The sequence below is a fragment of the Mus caroli genome, chromosome 2, assembly GCF_900094665.2.
Source record: "Mus caroli chromosome 2, CAROLI_EIJ_v1.1, whole genome shotgun sequence".
In the NCBI taxonomy this organism is placed as follows: domain Eukaryota; kingdom Metazoa; phylum Chordata; class Mammalia; order Rodentia; family Muridae; genus Mus; species Mus caroli.
This window is the reverse complement of record NC_034571.1, coordinates 98,127,810-98,148,080: the sequence shown is the minus strand read 5'-3', so window position 1 is coordinate 98,148,080 and position 20,271 is coordinate 98,127,810. Positions and strand designations below refer to the sequence as shown.

Genomic DNA, 20,271 nt, shown 5'->3' with positions numbered 1-20,271 from the left:
GTAACCTGACATTGGGGCACTGTATTAATGTACTGTAAGTAGTGCTCCCTGATAATAATCCCCTGTTGGTTGGGGCTTGTGACTGGGTAGAATGGAGGTCAGGTCTGAGAGTTGAGTATGAGCTCTTGAGAGAGAAGCCGGAGGTAAGAGTCACCATTACATGGGATGAACCATCAGAAGCCTGAGGCCAAGAGAAGTGAGTCCCGAGGAAAGGCTGATGGAGCAGAAGCAGCCTGAGACACACCAGGCTGGCAGGTGATGGGCATTTGTGTGGGTTTTAACAAGTGGAAGGATTAGAATAGCTCAATGTGCCCAGCATAACGCCTACAACTTATTAATAAAATATAGTGTTTTTGTGTTGTTTACTTGAGAAGTGAGGTAGAAACTATCAATAGATACTACGGAGTAAAAGGGGGTGTAATAATCCCCCAGAAAATGATAGCATTTAATAAATGGTTGTTACATCAGCTACTGTATCCACAAAATCTAGTTCAATGTCATTCACTTGCAACTAATTTTGGCCTCTGATTATTAACTGTTTGCCAGACACATTTTTCAGTACTTCCAAACGCCCCTGATCTTTTTACTGGATTGGCCTTGCCTTTGACATAAGGAAACATTAACAGGTGAACACTCCTATTACCTGTGTTAAATTGCATTTTTCTTTTTACATCAGCCATTATTTTGATTTCCCCTTTGAAATATACAGTGAATCCTTGGGCGGTCAACTGCTTCTGAATTACCATTCCTCCTGTACCTGCGGGCAATGACCATACACTCTAGTAGCTACTTTATAACATTGAATTTGGGGGATAGTGTGACGTGTTTATCTCTGGCCAGCTTTAAAGCAACACTGTCTGCAGTATCATGCATTAGATTTGCGGTACTTAGTTGAGGTTTTTCTGCCTGCTTGTTAATCTTTGGCTGATAAGAGGCAAACAGATCATACTTTTTGCTGCAGGGCCTTGACCTAGGCCCCTCCATTTTGTTTCCCAATGGCAAAAAGTCGCTCTGGATCTCTCTCTTGGCCCTATACTCATTTGTTCAGAGGCAACCCTTGCCGTATCACCTGCACACCCCTGGGAATCTAGGCCTTTCTCGTGTTTAGAAAACTGTTGCCTTTAGAGATGCCTTGTTTAGAAATTTGTCTCAAATGTCCACATTTTCCACAATTAAAGCACAGAGCCTTTTAAATTAAAGCACCAGAGACCTCTAGCTATAGCTTGACCTATTAGATTGGCATGGTACATGTGAAAACCAACATCATTTATATTCTTTATGCATTTGTCCATGGGCCCGTGCCTTCAGTGGTCTTCTCCTGTCTACTAACAATATCTTCTCTTGCTCAATCTCCTCTCTAGCCCTACTCGGTCTTTCTTCCTACATCACTTGTCTTCTCTGACTCTTCTCTCTCACCCTACTTTTCTCCTCTCTCTCTCCTATCCTACTACAGTGTGTCCTGGACCCTACTCCTCTTCTGCAAGCCTTTGCTGGCTTTTATGTCCTCTCCTGTTCCCACAAGAGGAAAGCAACACTAAAGGTCATAGGGTTAAGCAGTAAGTATTTTCAGAGTCAGTTGACTAGCCGTGGGGGATCCTTTAAGGGGCCAGGCGCGCACACCATTCTACAGACTCTATCAACACCTAGGGGCCAGGTGCGCACACCATTCTACAGTCTCTATCAACACCTAGGGGCCAGGTGCGCACACCATTCTACAGTCTCTATCAACACCTACTTTGCAGGCCTTCACCTCACAACCGATCTTTTACTGTATTCATTCTGCTCGCTCTGTGTTGCTGTTCAATAGTCATGGTTTTCCCCCTCCACCATGTCAATCATTGCAACTGCAGACCAGTGTCTAGTACAGCTATTACCAATACCTTCCAATCTTGGGGAATAATTTTTTTTTTTTAGTAGCTCAGTCATTTAGGAATTGTTTTGCATCTCATATGAAATCATAACCTCTTTAAATGCCTTAGATCTATCATTTCTGTAGGATACCATCCTATCTTGTCATAACCTCGTTATGACAAGACATAACCTTGACTACTTAGAAAATTGATGATCTCATAACCCTGGGCCACCCCTCCTATAACTCTGGCAGCACTGTTGGTTTGGCATTAACCCTTTGTTTTGATTGGGTGATTATCAGGTTGTCTTTCTGCTTTTTCAGCTTTTCTCTGAGCAGACTGCCCCTCAGCACAGTTTTTCCTTCGTTTCTCCTGCATGAAACTCTTATTCTCATGCTCACTCCCTGGGACTGAGCCTTTTTGTTTTCTTCCCCAGTGCTCCTTGCTTCTGAAGTGCTTCTCCTTCCATCTGCAACCTCTCCCACTGCACAGCCACCTCTGCCACCCATTCAGAAACAAAAGAGCAGAGTGATCTCCTCCCCCCACCCCGCCCCCCATTTCAGCTGTTTTTGTTTCTCAGGGTTCTCTATGTCCATTTGCAATTTTTCCAACTACTCGGCCATTCTTTCAAACTTTTTTGAAACAAAATATATGAACAAAACAAAACAAAACAAAACACTAATGATCCTCTCTGGGAGCAGAGTGGTGGATATTCCAGTGATAGTAACCACAATAAATTATTTGCTGGCCCCTTGTGGGGGAAAATCTATTCCTTCACTCCTTCTAGTTTATAGCATTTGGAATCAAATTTCCCATTTTTTAAAAACATAATCCCTTGTTGGGTGCCATTTATAGCTGGTCTTTGCTACTTTGTGGCTTCTTTTTACCTCCCTTCATTCCCCTTTCCCACTTCTCCCCCTAACACTAGATAGGAAAGAAGAAAGGATAGAGGGAAGAGAGATCCCTGAATCTATTTTTTTCTTTGTCCATGACAACTTACAAACTATCACTATCCTCCTTAAGTGACCACAACCGCCTACCCCACCTCTCCAGGCCCTAGCATTTATTTACCCTTTGAAAAGTTCCCCGAATCCAAATATCACACAGTCAGAGAAACTATCTGCAGCTGGCAAAACCGTGCCTCTGCTAGAGCAAGATAGTCAGCTGCTGTCGTCAGTCTGAAGCAGCCTCATATCCCCACACCACGGATTAAATGAAAGCACATTCTTATAATACTAATGTGTGTCTTTTAATAAAGCCAAATTCCAGAATTTTCATAAAGGTCACCACAATATACTTGTAATCTTAGTTCTTGGGAGGTTGACACAGTGGAATTGCAAGTTGAAGAGTAGCCTGGACTATATATAGTGACAGCCTCGATCAAAAGCAGGACAACAGCGACCTATGAGGTCTAAAGAAATCAAATTATTTGAATCTTATTATAACCCAAAAGAAGAGAAATAATTTACACAGATGTGCTGATGGAATTCTAATTCAGAAATTAGATTTGTGTTTCACGTAAAATAGCTCATCCCCACTAATCTTGATAAATAAGAACAGTCCTCCGTATTCGAGCAGAATTGTTAAGGAACTTGAGTGATCAGAATCTCTGACACATTGTATGACCGAGAGAGTACTTTGGAGATGGTACAGATGACTTTTTAAAAATTATATATACTAATGTGTGTATTTTAGACAAGACCATTGTGGTAGAAGCAGAGCCATGAGGTGGAGTGATCTCCAGCTGGATTCCCCAGAGACCAGAGACAAAAGGAGCATTCACTCTGAAAACTGTCCAGTAATACCTGGCTCCCAGCTGAGCCCAGCCCAGGGTGTGCAAATACTTGAACTCAACACTTCATAGGCTGAGGCAGAAGGCTAGCCTGGGTTACATAGCAAGACCCGGTAAAAAGGTTATTAATATTGTCTAGATATTAATACTGGAAATTAATATGTTGGCAGTTATTCCATAACCAGCTAGTTCTCCAAATAACCACACAGAGACCTTTTAGTTTTTGTTTTTATTTTTATTTTTTCGAGACAGGGTTTCTCTGTATAGCCCTGGCTGTCCTGGCACTCACTTTGTAGACCAGGCTGGCCTCCAACTCAGAAATCCACCTGCCTCTGCCTCCCAAGTGCTGGGATTAAAGGCTTGCACCACCACGCCCGGCTGATCTTTTAGTATTTCAAAGCTTAGGACTATTTAGGCAGACCCACACCTAGCTCGTCTAAGTTAGCCCAACCACCTAGCCCCATTCCACCACATGGCTAGCTATACCGTCTAGGCCTGTAGTCAGTCATATCTGTTTCCTCCCCTATCTCCTGGTGAAAGGCCTTCCTCTTTCTTCTTCCCAGAGTTCCTTTCTCCCTCCCAGGAAGTCCTGCCTTCCTCTTTCTGCCCAATCACAAGCTTTAGCCTTTTATTGACCAGTTAACTTGGGGAGCAAGGTTTGCACAACAAAAGCTGGTGTACAGGAAAATTTAGTATTGGGGCAACTAGATCCCAGGGTAAAGAATTTTACATACTCAAACATTTTAACATATTTAAGTTACATAGCAGCTCCAGATCAACCCCACAAGACCCCACCCAAAAGTAAATAAATAAAATAATGAACGGCTGTTTGAGGATGATTTCTTCAAATATATGCTACAAATTTCTCTATTACTGATTTCTGTTTCCAAGAAAAATAATGTGCTGAGTGTAGTGGTGTATGCCTTTAAACCCAGAACTCTGGTGGCAGGAGCACATACATCTCCACGAGTTCATGGCCAGGTTGGTCTGGATACTGATTTCCAGGGGCGATGCATCCTGAGACCTGTCTCTCTGTGTAGCTCCAGCTGTCCTAGAACTCTGTAGACCAGGCTGGCCTCAGGGTCAGAGGTTCACCTCCCTCTACCTCAAGGCTTACACCACTGAGCCTGTCTAGAAAGTCATGAAAGTGTAGCCAGGCTGCTAACACCAGAAACACCAGAACCTGGGAGGTGGAGGTAAGGGGACTAGAAGTTCAAGGCCAGCCCTGGCTACTAGCAACTCTGAGGCCAGTTTGGGCTAAATGAGACCTTTTCTTAAAATATCAAAAGAAAACAATAGGCTGAAGGTCAGATCACCATCTTTCTTTCCCCAATAAGAAGGACATAGGGTAACTAGATAGTCTTTGAGGTGTTGAGCAGTGGTAGAGTGCTTGCCTACATGTGCAAGACCCCAAATCATTAGTAACGACATAGACTTCTGAACAAGAGGCAGAAAGAACTTGGAAACTACCTAAAGGCTTTGGCAGTGCTTCCTGTGTGACCAGGACGCCCCATTTCAGTATGAGTCGTTGTTTGCTGTAGCCTTCTGCTCAAGGATGGGTGGTACTTGTGGTGTCTGCAGGAAAGTTAAATCCACATTCATGCTTTCTGTGGAGGAGGCACCTTGCGGTGCAGAGGTAAGAAGCAAGAGGGAAGACTTTGCAAGTGCGGGCCGCAGGTCCAGCACTATTCGGACATGCCTTGCTTTGGGTGCTTTTTAAGTTGCCAGCAGTCCCCAGATTTTTTTTTTTTTTAAAGATTATTTTATGTGTGCAGGTGTCTTGCCTGAGTCTATGTCTGTGCATCATATGCATGCAGTGCCCTAAGAGGCCAGAAGGGGGCATAGATTCCTTGGGCCTGGAGTTTGTTAGTTGTTTTGTGGGTCCCTGGAAGAGCAGTGGATGCTCAGTGGCCACTGAACTACCTGTAGCTCAGTGCCGGGCTTTATACAGAGGAGTTGGATTTGCTTGGAGGGACTCAGGCAGAAATGATGGGATATTATTAAAGAGACTTACTTTTCGTTTGTTTTGTTTTGTTTTGTTCAGACAGGGTTTTCTATGTAGACCAGACTGTCCTTGAAGTCACAGAGATCTGCCTGTCACTGTGCTGGGATTAAAGGCATGTACCACCACTGCCTGGGTTGTTTGTTTCTTTGTTTAAAAGTGATTTCTATCTATAATATATGTCAAACTGGGTTTGGGTGGGGAGCTGGATTAAATTTAAATTCCCTGTAACCTCAGCATCTGGGAAGCTGAGGCATGAACATTGAAAGTTAGATACCAGCAGAGAGAGAGAGGAGCAAGAAATGGGAAGAGAAGGGGGAGGGAGGGGAAGGGAGGAAAGGGAGAGGGGAGAGAAAGAGTTCAAAATGTACCTTCCTGCCTCAGGTTGCAGTCCCTGGGTTCACTGTAAGGGCAGGATGGCTGCATTTAGGTGGCAGTACTTTTAGAGAGTAAAAGCTCATCTTTTATTGTGTATTCAATGAGGCTGCTTCCGGGGAACGGCTCCTGTAGGGCAGAGATCACTGACATCTGTCCTTATTCAGGCTGAGATGCCTCAGAACTTGGAGGCAGGAGTGTTGCCTGATTTGTCCTGTTTATACTCCCTTCCAAGGATCCTTCCCCGCTGCAGCAGGTGCGGGCGGCCCCACTTCCATAGCTTTCCCCGTCCGGCCTAAGCTGCTGGAATTGAGACTGGGCAACATTATTAATTAATTAATTAATTAATTAATTTATCTATCTATCTATTTAGGTTTTTCAAGACAGGGTTTCTCTGTGTAGCCCTGGCTGTCCTGGAACTCTCTCTGTAGACCAGGCTGGCCTTAAACTCAGAAATCCGCCTGCCTCTGCCTCCCGAGTGCTGGGATTAAAGGCGTGAGCCACCACTGCCTGCCAATTTTTAATTTTGATATAAAAACAAAGGCATTCACAGACTTCAAGCTCAGCACTGCAGGAGCGAGTTTTGTTGGGAGCCCAGAACAAAGGAGGTGTGGTTCATTGTCATGGTATTCACTGAATCATTTGTTGTTTTGTGAAAGTAACTAATTTTCTTTCTGAGAATCTCATCGGATCAAGTCCTCTTAGGTCATTTACTCAAGAAAGATTCCCTGCTTGCTTGTGGGTTGTATAATGTAGCTCAGTGGTAGAACTCTCTTCTACCAGCATGGGGTCCCAGCCCCATGGGGTCCCAGCCCCCCTCCCCCCTCATGCATGCATGCATGAATACACATGTGCACTTCTCCAGGACAAAATATCCTTTGGAGTATAATGATTCTCTGGAAATGACATGAGATTTCACTTGACTTCCCAACAGGATTATGGAAATGTATCTTTTTGTGAATCTGCTGTTTAGCTGGTGTTTCAAGCCACAGTTTGAATCTGATTTTTGTTTGTTTGTTTTTGAGACAGGGTTTCTCTGTGTAGCCCTGGCTGTCCTGGAACTCACTTTGTAGACCAGGCTGGCCTTTAACTCTCGGAGATCATCCTGCCCCTGTCTCCCAAGTGCTCAGATTAAAGGTGTGCACCCCTACAGCCTGGCTAGTATATGAATTTAACCTAACATAGTACCCCATGCTTTGGTTTTGTTTTTGCCATTTTTTGTGTTGTTACTCTACTTCCTGGGTTTGATCTTTCTTTCTGAACAACAACCCTTTAAGGTCCAGTTAGTCTTCCAGCTTTCCTGGAAATGAGTTAAGAAGAGGTCTATTTCCTTGGTAGTAACCAAGGAGCAAACATAGGAGTTTTGGGGACAAATTTTCCCTCCTTATAACTTGGTTAATTGGTTTTAAGTCTCTTAGATGCTCTCTGTTTTGTTCATGAGAAAAATGTACTTAAGTTCCGTTTGAAATATATTTCAACTGAGAATGAGACCTAGTGAGTCCTTGAATAATTTCATACTGATCTTGCTTTTAAGAAAGATGAAAGAGCCAGACTTAGTGGCACATGGCTTTAATCCCAGCATTTGGGAGACAGAGGCAGGTGGATTTCTGTGAGTTCAAGGTCTACAGAGTGAGCTCCCTATGAGACCCTGTCTCAAAAAAAAAAAAAAAAAAAAAAAATCCCAAAAGGTGAGGTAGGGACTGGGGAGATGGCAATGAAGTGCACTGCCTGCTCTTTCAGAGGACCAGAACTCAGTTCCCAACACCTATACCAAGGGCTCATAACTGACTATAACTCCAGTCCAGGGGATATGACAACCTCTTCTTGTGTTCACGGGCACTATATGCATATAGCATACACATAGACACACATAAATAAAAATGAATCGCTAAAAAAAAAAAATTGGAGGGGGCTGGAGAGAGCTTGGTGGCTAAGAGCACTTCTGCTTTTCAGAGGACCAATTTCAGTTCCCACCACCCACATCCAGCAATTCATGACCACCTGTGATGCCAGTTCCAAGGGATCCAACACCTCTTATGTGGGGGAGCCCCACATATGTGGCATGCATACATAAGAATAAAAAAAATTAAAGAAAAAATATCTCAATCTCCTTCAGATTGAGAAAATGGCACTCACAGTTTTATAATGTGTGTATATCATAATATGTGTAATTTGTTCCCCTTTTCTCTTGTTCTGTTGAGAAAGGTTGTCTCTGTGTAGCCCAGACTGCTCCTGCAGGTCTGTGCGCTCTCCACCCCAATGCCCTTCACCCAAGATAACTATGATGGAATAAAGGATGATCTTTAACTCTTGGCCCTCCTGCCTTCACCTCCCAAATTCTAGGATTATAGACAAGTGATCTAGGGAAGCCCTCAACCTACTGAACTTCAGCCTTAGTTCCTAATTTGCCTCTTAAAAATGTTTCCTATGGGCTTAGTAGTTAAGAGCACTGGCTGCTTTCAGAGGTTCTGAGTTCAGTTCCCAGCAACCACATGGTGGCTCATAACCATCTGTAGTAGAATCTGATGCCCTCTTCTGGTGTGTCTGAAGATAGCAACATTGTGCTCACATATATAAAATAAATCTAAAAAATATGCTTCCTTAAGGTATCAAAAACAAAATTAAAAAAACCAAAAAAACAAACACCCCCAAAGCAAAACAGGAAAGTGCACATAACTGAGTGTACACAGACTAGGACTCCTCATGTTGTTAACATGTACTGTAAATGGTAGTAGATGAGTAATAGAATGTCTGTAGCTATGATCATACAATCTGAAGAAGAAACGGTGGAGACATACCCAATGAATACGAGGGCCTGAGGAGTTGAGACTGAATCCCTAGCAGTTACATAAAAAGTTAGGCCTGACTTAGCTTGCCTGCAACCTCGGCATTAGGGGCAAACAGGCAGACCCTAGGATTTCTCTGGCCAATCAAAAAACGTCTAGTGAGAAACAGCTTCAAGGGAATGAGAGTTATAGAGGGAGACACCTGACATCCTCTGTTGGCTTCTGCGTGTTTACATTTGGACGCCCGCTCCCCATGTACACAAACACACACAAAGAAACAGGAGGAGGCATGTTTTTGAGGTCCTTTTATTCCTTTCAAAGGACCCTTTTAAAAATTTATAACTACAAAACAGTCGCCATACATTCTGCCATAAATAAAAACAAACAGTAAGGCAGGACTACGTAAGCAAACTGAGAACAAACGTTTTTCAGAAAATGTGAAAATGTTTTACAATCATAAGCCATCCAGTTTTTAAAATAAAACTGTGGAAAACTTACAAATCTTCAAGTGGCACATACAAGACACCCTTGAAAAGGAACAAGATGTGGCGTTGTCATTTTGTACTGTTATTTAAAACCTAATCTTGCTTAGAGGATAGGTCTGCTCCAAATTCAAAATCCACACAGGCTTGGGTTTTTTCTCAAGAACCATATGACAGAGGCACCAATGACAATACAACTTTGTTTCCAAAACCTTGTAACAAAGTGTTGTCTCTTTAAAACATATGACTTAAGAGGCAAAACAGGAGTCCTGGGTAAGAGTTTTTCTCTCAGAGGCAGGTAGGTTTAAGCTGACTCATCGTATTCGCTTCTGCTGCCGTGCTCTGTAAATGTCATGAACTGGGGGGACTACTGCCCCCTTTTCTTCATCTTCGTCTGAATCCTCGTTGGGCCTTTTGACAGCCTTAGTCAGTACAGCACTACTTTCCACTGGGCCGTTGCCTTCCACAGCCAGCTCTGGGGCCCCACCAGTGATGATCCTCACGGCTTCCTCAACAGCTGTTGGGATGGAGCAAAAAGAACAGCGCTTACGACGATGCTACTGTAGAAGAGTGCTCTGCCCATGTCAGCAAGCATGGAATGGTGCTGCTGCTACTAAGTTACAGCTGCCATGAAAACCGAGAAAATGCTAAGACAGATTAGACAGTGCACCACCACACGTGCCAGGATTCTGACTGTGTGTTACCAGAGTATGCCCACACTGCAGAAGGGCCAGCTTACTCCAGGCTGTTCCTGCACCTCTGTAGACTGGATACTTGGCTTTAGAGACTTTGGTGAAGAGAACAATCCTTTCTCTCTGGGAAACAATGTAGATTCCACAGTGAAAATGAGCTTCTGTTACTTACTGTTTGGTATCTTGCATCTTCGGAAAATTTCCATCAGTTCATCCACTTGTACAAAAGGACCCTATCATGACACGAGTACATTTCATCTCAGTGACCTGACAAGTTCACTGTTTTGTACCTCCCACTATACAAAAACAACAACAACAACAACAACAAAAACCCATATAATTGGTTTGCAACCCAGAGAACCAGTGTGTACAATGAACAAACCTGGAAGCAGATGGGAGGCGGGAGCAGTTTCATCAAAACCACAGCGGCAGGAGGCACTGGGAACACTCCACCGGGGACAGGGTGCAAGCCTGGAGCTGAGGGAGAAAGCAGGCGTGAAACATGGGCACAGTTTCTATGTGAGAAAGCTGAAGTCAAGTGACCTGCACACAACTTTCTATATCCCTGCTGCTCCCTTCTGAACACATACAAAGGGCTGTAGTGCTTTAACCAAGTGACCAAATGAAATAGGCCAGACAGGAAATTCAGTGTCAGTCTTAGGTCACTGGAAATCAGACAAGTGACTTCATGTAAAGCAAGCCAGGTCTGCTCTAAAAGACATTTTTGTTTACTATTTTTGAGTTACAGTGTTTAGTAATCCTGTTTGAAGTCACTTGTTCAATAGCACATTTAATCAAAAGGGTCTTGTTCAAAGAGAACCTAGAGGGGCTACTAGCCACTCACAACTGCAGTGAGTTTCCAGTTGGCCGAGTACTCTGCACACTGCAGCATGTGTGAAATGGGCGACTGAGGTCTGCAGTGTTCAGAGGCTTGGGCTGGTTGGTTTTTTAAACATTTAGTGTTTGCAGTTCAAAGATTACTGTCAAGTCACTTCTCCCTCACTGTGACCCCAAGTCTAATAGTTAACTTACAGTGGAAAAGGCCAGGTTACTTCCCTCCCACACCTTGGATTGAAATCAAACAAACGTCTGAGTTCTGGATCTTACGTGCTAAATGTCGTGGCTGAAATGGGATCATCTGCTGAGTGTCTGGCTTAGGGTACTCAGGTTTTCTATCCACTTCATCTTTCAGAACAGGCACTATGGAAGGAGCTACAACTGGGTCTGGAATTATAGCAGCTAGCTTAGCACGGGAGACATCCTGAAAATGCAGAACAGAAGAATCCTAAACCTGAAAAGGGTCTTACAGAGCATTGTGCAGTTCCACAGTCTTGAGGAGACAGTAAGAATAATTGGGTTATAAGCACAGGAAGGACGGAGAAGGAGAAGCAGGAAATCTCATGATGATAAAGATTGTTCAACACTCAACAAGGGAAGCCATTCACTTTGAAGGTTGCATTTTAAAAATTTACCTCAACCCCAGCTAAGAATCACTAGACTGTCTCCAGGCAGGGTCATTGCAAGATAAGATACAAGACTCTGTGGGAAGAGTTGTAAGAATGACACCAAGTAGACAGTGCGGTGATGTGAAGGAAAAGTCAACATTTAGATTTGTTTGTTCGAGACAGGGTCTCATTTTGTAGCCCTAGCTGTTCTGGAACTCATCTGGCCTCAGACTTACAGAGACCAGCCTCCTCTGTCTTCCCATTGCTGGAATTAAAGGCATCTCTCACCATGCCCAGCTAAGATAAAGCTTTGGTTTTGGATACTTTCCTTCCACTGGAATTAACATCTCAGTAAAAGCGAAAAGCTTGGGTTAAGTGAAATTCTTGCTTCATGAAAGCCAAGATGGGGGTAATTAGCACCTGCACTGGCTAATAGCATTTTGCTAATGGAGTGAACATCTTTCTAATGTACAGGAGAAAAGAAACATATATTGAACATATATTTTTGGCCAGATTGTATTCACTCTTTGAGGAAATCAGTAACATTCCTAGCATGGACTGGAGCTTAAAAGAAGATCTCACAGCTAATAGGAAGTAGAGAGAGCATTGGGTGCCCACCTTCTCCTTTCAAACCAGCAGGGCCCTCTCCAAGTCATGTCACAGTCACCTTTAACAGGTCCTGTCCATTTCAGTCCTCCAAATCTGCTGGCACACAGTTGGTGACACTGCTATCATGTAGCACAGTGAAACCACTCGCTGTGCTGTAGAACTTACTACCACCAACTACCACATAGCAGTGCACTCTAGTTCTCCCCAAATACAGAATAGAAATGGAAATACAGGCTGGAAAACTCATTTAAAAAGTAGCTCCAGTTAGAAATAGTCAATCCCCACCCTTTTTCCGAGATAGGGCACACTATATATTTAGCTTTGGCAGGCTGGCCTTGAACTTAGAGAAAGTAAGAGATACACATGCCTGTGTCTCAGGAATGCTGGGATAAAGGGGTGTACCATCAAGCCTGGCCATGACCTGTCTTCCAGTCTTTGTAAAATTATATTTGTGTGTGTGCACATGTGCTTGTCAAGAGTCTAAGTTGGTGGAGTTGGCTCTCTCTTTCCATCACGTGGGTTCCAGGGGTGAACTCAAGTCACCATCTTGCTGGCTCTCTTTATTTTCATTAAACTATTTAAAACCATTTTTATCGTAGAAAAAAATGGTCTTTTCTAATAATTCTTAATATGTCTAGTTTTGCACTAAAAAAAAAAGCCAGTAGAGGTAAAAACTGTTCATTTTTGAACAGCAGAATATGTGTTATAAGGAATCCCTTCAGAACAGGATTATGGGGCTGGCACAGACCTGGAACATCCATCACAGGAAAGGTCTAAAGCTAATTATGTATAATTCTTTTCAACGTTTTATTGTCTGGTTCGGAGAGAGAATGAGACGCGGACCAAAAGAGGGCAGCGAGGAAAAGTGTGATGGCCAAGGGCCCTCTTGCCAGCTGACTTAAAGGGGCCAACCCAGGACCCATGCACACAGTATGGTCTTGGGTTCCATCTTGGCCTTTGTTCATGTCAGTGGCACAGAAAGGCCAAGAAACCACGGGCCGATGATTTTGGTACAAGGGCTATTTCTGAGGCCTTAAGAACACTAGGGTTCAGGGACTAAGTTAGTTTCTTTGTTTTTGTTTTCGAGATAGGGTTTCTCTGTGTAGCCCTGGCTGTCCTGGAACTCACTCTGTAGACCAGGCTGGCCTTGAAAATTAGAGATCCACCTGCCTCTGCCTCCCTAGTGCTGGGATTAAAGGCGTGTGCCAACCAGTTTGTTTATGAGTCAGGCATATACATAGAGCAGCACTCTTAGAGAAGCCAGTTGCCCTATGGGCTGCTATAGAAAGCAGAAGATTATGCAAAAACATGGGTTTTGCTTTGTATAGCCTAGACTAGCTTTGCAAACCTCCTGCCTTCCCGGTTGTAAATCCAAGGTTTATAAGTATGTGTGCACCACCATGCCTGGCTATGTCCCTTCTTGACATCTTGACAAACTACACAACAGTAAATATGTTTAGTTGAAGCTCTATCAAAAATATTCATCAGTTGATAAGAATTACTTTAAAATAATTACATTAAGGATTACATTAAGACTTTTCTCCATCATCTGTCAGACACAAGGCACTGACGATTCCAGGTACATAATGAAAGCATTTATTCTCTCTCAAATGTTTAATTTTCATTTTCTTGTTACTTTTGAACAACAACAAAAATCAATGAATTTTTTTGTCATAGTAACAGAAGAAAGAATTGACCTTAGAATGAAAATTGTCTGTGAACTCTTAAAAGCATAGGGAAGTGGAGAGCCCGCAGCTCTCTGGGTGCTGAGTACATACCTTATAGCCCAGTGCTTTGAGTTCACTTGCAGAACAAGGGTATAAATCCATAAACTTGTATCTGTCCACCAGTAAAGCTGTTTCTTTGCCTTCATACTCCTCTCTGAACGCCGTAAACCGTCTTTTTTCCACTTTGAGTATACTAGCTAAATCACCAATATTACTTTCAAAAGCTAGAAATCGAGCCCAGATTTCTCTGTAAGAAAGTAAATATAACCAATTCTTAGTCATAGACTTTTTGTTTTAGGTTTAACAATTGTTAGTATTTCCCCCTATTTGTTTAATTTTATTTTTCCTAAATATTGAAAGTCAAGTACAACTACAACACTTTACCTAAATATTTGGACATTCAAGTTCTTTCCTGAGTTGGACACACACACACATTATCTTCCTACATAAAAGGCATCAGAGAGAGGATAAACTTTGTGGAAAAGGAATCTCAACAGACTTCTATAATTTTTCCTCTATAATGTGGCTTCATCACTTTGCTTAGTGGAATAAATTATGTTTTAGAAGATATTCTTCATTTAACATATGAATAAAATATATTCCAACATCTACTATATAATATTGACTCACCGAGGACAAACTGCACATATCACTGTCTTGTTTGCTTTGTTTGGTTTGTTTTTTCTGAGACAGGATTTCTCTGTCCAGACTATCTCCGGAACTCACTCTGTAGACCAGGCTGGCCTTGAACTCCGAGATCTGCCTGCCTCTGCCTCTAGACTATTGGGATTAAAGGCCTGTGCCACCTCTGCCTGGCTGTACAAATCACTGTTTTAATGTTCTCAGATTACTTAAATGCCACAGGCACCTAAAGTAAGATCGTGAGTACCAATAAAGTCCCAGGAAGAGGATACTGCAGACCCCCAACACTGGTAGACATGTCTGTGACTTAGGGAGAAAGTGAGGCCTAGGTAAACTATCCACCTATCTAGGTGGTCGAGCTTGGAGCTGAAGAGAAGAAAAGCCTGAATATGCTGGCAGTGCCACTGTACCCTGTCACTCTCTCACAGTCAAAGGCACGCACTGGGCGTGTAACATGGAAACCAGCTCTCAGTATAAATGTCTCCGTATTCCACTAGTGAGATGCATTTCAGAATGCTAGTATATTAAGTTCTAGAAATATTAAAGTAGAAAGATATAGTAAAATATTTAATTAAAAGGGTATCTCAAAATAATTCTTATCATATATAAAATAAAAATGTAACCTTAAGCAACTATGAAAATACTGCAGGTAGGTAAAATGAGAAAAGAAATGTCTCCTAAACTTCACCCTCAAGCACAGTCCCACGCGCCAGTGTCCACGCACTTCCCATGACTTACCCAGACTTCTCAGGAGGAAGGCTTCCAGACGTTAGAACTCTTTCAAACAAAACTCGAGTATTATTGTCCTCTGGGTATTTAAAAAAGTTTAAATGTTAAATCAAAGAAAGTTTTACAGTTTAATAATAATATTTTGTAAGAGCAAAGCAGAACAAAACCCTAAATTTTATCTCAGTTAATCTTTACAAAAATCTAATGCAGAAAAATAATTTGTCACAAATGATTTTTACAGATAAGGAAATTGGGAGGTTCAAAATTACTGAGCTTGCCAGACTAAGGGAGGAAGACTTTATTTAATCTCACAATTCAGAAAGTAGAGACAGATCTCCGTGAGTCCTAGGCCAGCCTGATCTACATCCTGAGTTCAGGCTAGCCAGAGATACATAGACCCCTGTTTCAGACAGACAGACAAACACCAAACACTCTCCACCTAGACTGGTTTGGCTCACTGTTGAGTAACAAAGCTGTTACTAGAAGCCAGGTCTTTTGACTTTTAACTGAGACTTGGTTTGCACACAGTGCAATGCAAATTACAGGGAGGACAGAACCAGATGTCCTATTTTGTTTTTCAAAAAATAACGAGAAAGACTAACTGGATTAAATTTTAAGTATTAGGAGTTCATTTGTAAGTGAAATCAAGAGTTTTCTTGAAAATTCAAACTTAAGAATCGAGCAATAATTGAACTGAACAATTAAAATAAATACATTCATGATGTCTAAATTATACCAAAATAAACTGTTTAAACCCGTCATCATGACTGGTTTGGTTTTTATTTTATTAGCACAGACATTCAATTTACTGGCTGTGCATATAAAAAGATAAATTAATGAGAATTTAGCCAAAGAAATGGCATCAAGTCAGATACACCACATCAAGTGACTTGGTATATTTTTAAATTTTAATTTAACTTATTTTTATGTTGTGTATGAGTGTTTCTCCTGTATTTGTGTCTGTACACAACTTGCATTCAGTCCCTGTGGGGGCCAGAAGAGGGTTTGGAGTCCCCTAAAACTGGAGTTGTGAGCCGCGATGTGGGTGCTGAGACTCAAATCTGGGTCCTTTAGAAGAACAGCCAGTATTCTTACCTGCTGAGCCATCTGCCCCGTCTCACAGTTTAAACTGCTATTTACTGTTACATTTTATTCTTGCTGTAACCACTTTGCTCTGACATCCTCTTTACTGTCCCACACGGCCTCCTCCCTGCTCATTGCTCACCATGTTCTCTGGCTAAAAGATAGCTTCCTTTCTCCTTATCTGGCTAACTATTGCTCATCTTCACGACCCAGTTCACACGCTCTCTGTGAATCCTAGGATAGCACAGCCACACAGTGGAATGCAGTCAAATGTCATTTAAAACCCTGCTAGCCATACTGAGAGGGTAAAATTAATCTTAAGTATAGCCAAGCACGTCCAAACTGTCTTTTCAACATGTAAGCAACATGAACATCACTATAATATTTTACATTCTTACTTATTTTTTGTTAGAATTAAGCCTCTGGAATCTGGCATGCACGCTGCTTAGCACTGGTACACTCATTTGCTCAATAACTAGCAGTCTCAGAACAGCTCTGGAGTTTGGGCTGTCATCTTCACGCCCCACTGTGCGTCATCAGGGCTCTGCTATGACATTCACATTCACCTCCACCAGATACACAATCACTGCTTCCCATACTCCATATATGAATTAAATGCACGCAAACACTCGACTTGATGCTCTCAGTCCTATGGAGGGTATCATAACCTTGTTGCCCATGGGAAAATATAGTTCTAAATTTACACACCTAATCTGATGTACAAGTAAACACGAGTTCTCTTAAAACAGCTTTCATACAAGATCATTTTCTTTTACTTTTTAGGTTTATGTCCATGATGTTCTGCCTACATAAATGTATATGTACCATGTGCATGCCTTTTGGATCCCCTAGAACTGGAGCTATGGATACCTACAAGCTGCCATGTGGTTGTTGAGAATCAAACTTGTGTCCTTTGCAAGAGCAACAAGTGTTCTTAACTGTTGGGTCATTTCTCAAGCTCCCCTAGTTGTTCCCCCGCCCCAAGTTTATATATCCTGAACTATCAATAATTATAATAATTTTATAGAGACACATGGGTAATTACTTAGCATAAAGAATGGCTATATTACTATTTATCCAACAGACTGGGGAAATAAAAATGTCAATGACCATGCTTCTTTACAGATTCACTGCATAGCCTCACACGTCGTTTTGGGCTTGGTGGTTACAGGCTTCTTCTGCCATTGTTCTCCATGCTTCCCATCCACTGGGCAAAGCTATTACCAATTACTAGCTGGAGAGGTTTTAAGTATCTGTTTACCCCTGGGAGACAAGAGATGAGTTTCACAGAGTAGCCAGAGAGGAACACAGACAACTCTGTCTCTTAACTCACTTTGCAGCTCCACTTAATTGTGGTAGCACTTTCTGATTCAGAATCACTCTGTGGAGTGTAAAGAAAAATCTCCTGTTATTTAGGGAGTGTAACTCCATGGTTGATAGGACTAGGGATAGCTTAGTTGGTACATTGCCTGATGTGATGGCTTTCCGGGGGTTACCTTGACCACATCTGGAATTAACTAAAACCCAAGTGGCTGGGTATACCTGTGTATACCCATAGCCTTTGAGGTATGACCATTCATCTTTAATCTGGACCACACCTTATGGTAGCAGCCTATTTAAAGGACATGGAAGAAGCCTGTGGTCTTTACCAGCCTATTCTTGCTTTCACTGGACAGTCTATTCCTTTACTGGCATTAGTCTACTTCTTCAAGGTTCTGGCATATACTGAAGACCAGGTGAGATATCCAGCCTCATGAACTTAAGAATTACTGGATTCTTAGACTTTCCTTGGTAGACAGCCATTGTTGGAGTAGGCACACAACAGCCTGTAAATCATTCTAATAAATCCTATACACACATACATGTATGTGATTTCTGTGAATTCAAAGCCAAACTGGTCTACAAAGTGAGTATTAGTCCAGCCAGGGGTAAGACCCCTGTAACACCCTGTGTAAGAAGGAAAATACTGAATTCATAGATGATAGGCCACTATTTCCTGCCTGCCTATCAAGTAGCTGTTTCTGGTGGATGTTGGAGTTACAACACTTTAAAAAAGAAAACAAAGCCACCCAAACCCAAACATAATTTCAGATTGTTTAATGTTAAGAAACCATGGTGGGATTAGACCGGGCTGGAGAGATAGCTCAGGAGTTAAGAACATATGCTAATCTTCAAAAGGACCTAGGTTTGGTTCCCAACACCTGCATGGCAGCTGACAGCTGACTGCAACTTCAGTTCCAAATGATCCAATACCTGCAAACACGGGTCCACAGACATGACATACAGGCAAAACACCAGTAAGTGAATCTTAACACCCCCCCCCCCTCACACACACACAGAGCCACAAAACCATGGTAGATTCTAGAATCAACTTACCATTGAGGTGAGAGAGATAGTCAATATAAGCCAAAACATATTCTGGAATGTCTCCATATTTCTTTAGTCCCAATTCAAAAATCTTAAAGGCAACAGATTTGTCCTAGAAGAAAAGACAGTACTGGTTTCCATGAAATGCCAGACAATGTACACAAAAGAATATTAAAACTACAGAATCTGGGGCTGGCAAGATGGCTCAGCAGGTAAGAGCACTGACTGCTCTTCTGAAGGTCCTGAGTTCAAATCCCAGCAAACACATGGTGGTTCACAACCACCTGTAATGAGGTCTGATGCCCTCTTCTGGTGTGTCAAGTCAGTTACAGTATACCTATGTATAATAATAAATAAATCTTTATTTAAAAAAAAAAACAAACAAAACTACAGAATCTAATAGGCATGGTGGTGCACACCTATAACCTCAGCAGTAAAGATTAAGAGACAGGAGGATTGCCACAAATTCAAGGTCATCTTAGCTTACATAGCAAGATACTTTTTCAAAACAAAAAACAAAAACAAGGAAATATTCCCGCAACCTCTAAATATGTCAAAGCACAGAAGAATTAAAATTGGTGAGCTAAGTAAAAAACAATATGGGGTTAAGTTCAGAATATGAGTTTTATGCTTGTACTTCAGGGCAAGCCTAGGGAATGAAACAAGAACCTGCCCTTTTAAATTGAGAAAAGAGCTGGGCATACAGCTTGGTGGTCAAGCACTTGCCTAGATTGCTCAAAGTCCTGAGTTCAATCCCCAGCACCACCATAAACAAAATAAAACAGCCAGTGTCAGCATCTTGTCTGTGATATTTACCACAGTTGCTTGTGGTGGTGCACTGCCTGTAATCCTAGTACTGGCGGTCACAGCGAAAGCTAGAAGGTCAAGAGTTTGACCAGCCAGAGATACTTCGTGGTATGTGCTTCAAAACAAAACAAAATCCAATGAACAAACAGGAGCAACCAAGGGTGAACTGGAATCGGTCAGCCAGTGGTAGAACTCAAACTCACCAAGTTTCAATCCCTGAACACTGCCCCCCAAAATCCCTGAAAAAAATTGTAAGAGCTTATCCAGAATGCAGGAGGCCCTGGGCTCCATCATCTACAGTAGATAACCAATTAATCAATTAAAAGAACAAAAGAGCCGGGCGTGGTGGCACAAGCCTTTAATCCCAGCACTCGGGAGGCAGAGGCAGGCAGATTTCTGAGTTCGAGGCCAGCTTGGTCTACAGAGTGAGTTCCAGGACAGCCAGGGCTATACAGAGAAACCCTGTCTCGAAAAAAACCAAAAAAAATTAAAAATAAAATTCAATGTAATTTTATGCAGATAAACTTAAGACCTTTACAAAATGGAGCAATTAAGCTCAATTACTTAAAGTAGGACTTCTGGGGTGTGGGGGGGGGGGAGGATAAGGCAATTTCCTGTGTAAAGCCGCTGGTGTAGAATTTACTGACATAGCATGCCAGCGTTTACCTTGCTACAGTAATATTCCATGAGGGCTGCAGTCACATAGACATGATGGCGGGTCCTGGCATCCTCTCTTGCTTTTTTAAATATCATTCTTCCAGATTTGATACCTTCTGCTCTCCTTGCAAATTTCATATACTGAATATATACCTATGAGAAAAGGAAATATTTGTATTCTACAAATTAGGCAGAATATGCTCCTCACAGCATCTACTACCTCAGC

General features: G+C 42.1%; 1 protein-coding gene across 1 annotated transcript in view; it reads right to left on the bottom strand.

The window, feature by feature from the left end:
- Window positions 1-9,095: 9,095 nt before the first annotated feature.
- Cstf3 (cleavage stimulation factor subunit 3) overlaps window positions 9,096-20,271 on the bottom strand; it is a 74,233-nt gene continuing 63,057 nt past the window's right edge. The window contains exons 14-21 of the mRNA XM_021183871.1: window positions 20,055-20,198; window positions 18,591-18,693; window positions 15,141-15,210; window positions 13,812-14,007; window positions 11,087-11,240; window positions 10,362-10,456; window positions 10,152-10,212; window positions 9,096-9,804 (exon numbers count right to left, since the gene is read on the bottom strand). Coding sequence (XP_021039530.1) covers window positions 9,602-9,804; window positions 10,152-10,212; window positions 10,362-10,456; window positions 11,087-11,240; window positions 13,812-14,007; window positions 15,141-15,210; window positions 18,591-18,693; window positions 20,055-20,198 — 1,026 coding nt within the window. The 3' untranslated portion in view covers window positions 9,096-9,601. The remainder of the gene's footprint in view (window positions 9,805-10,151; window positions 10,213-10,361; window positions 10,457-11,086; window positions 11,241-13,811; window positions 14,008-15,140; window positions 15,211-18,590; window positions 18,694-20,054; window positions 20,199-20,271) is intronic.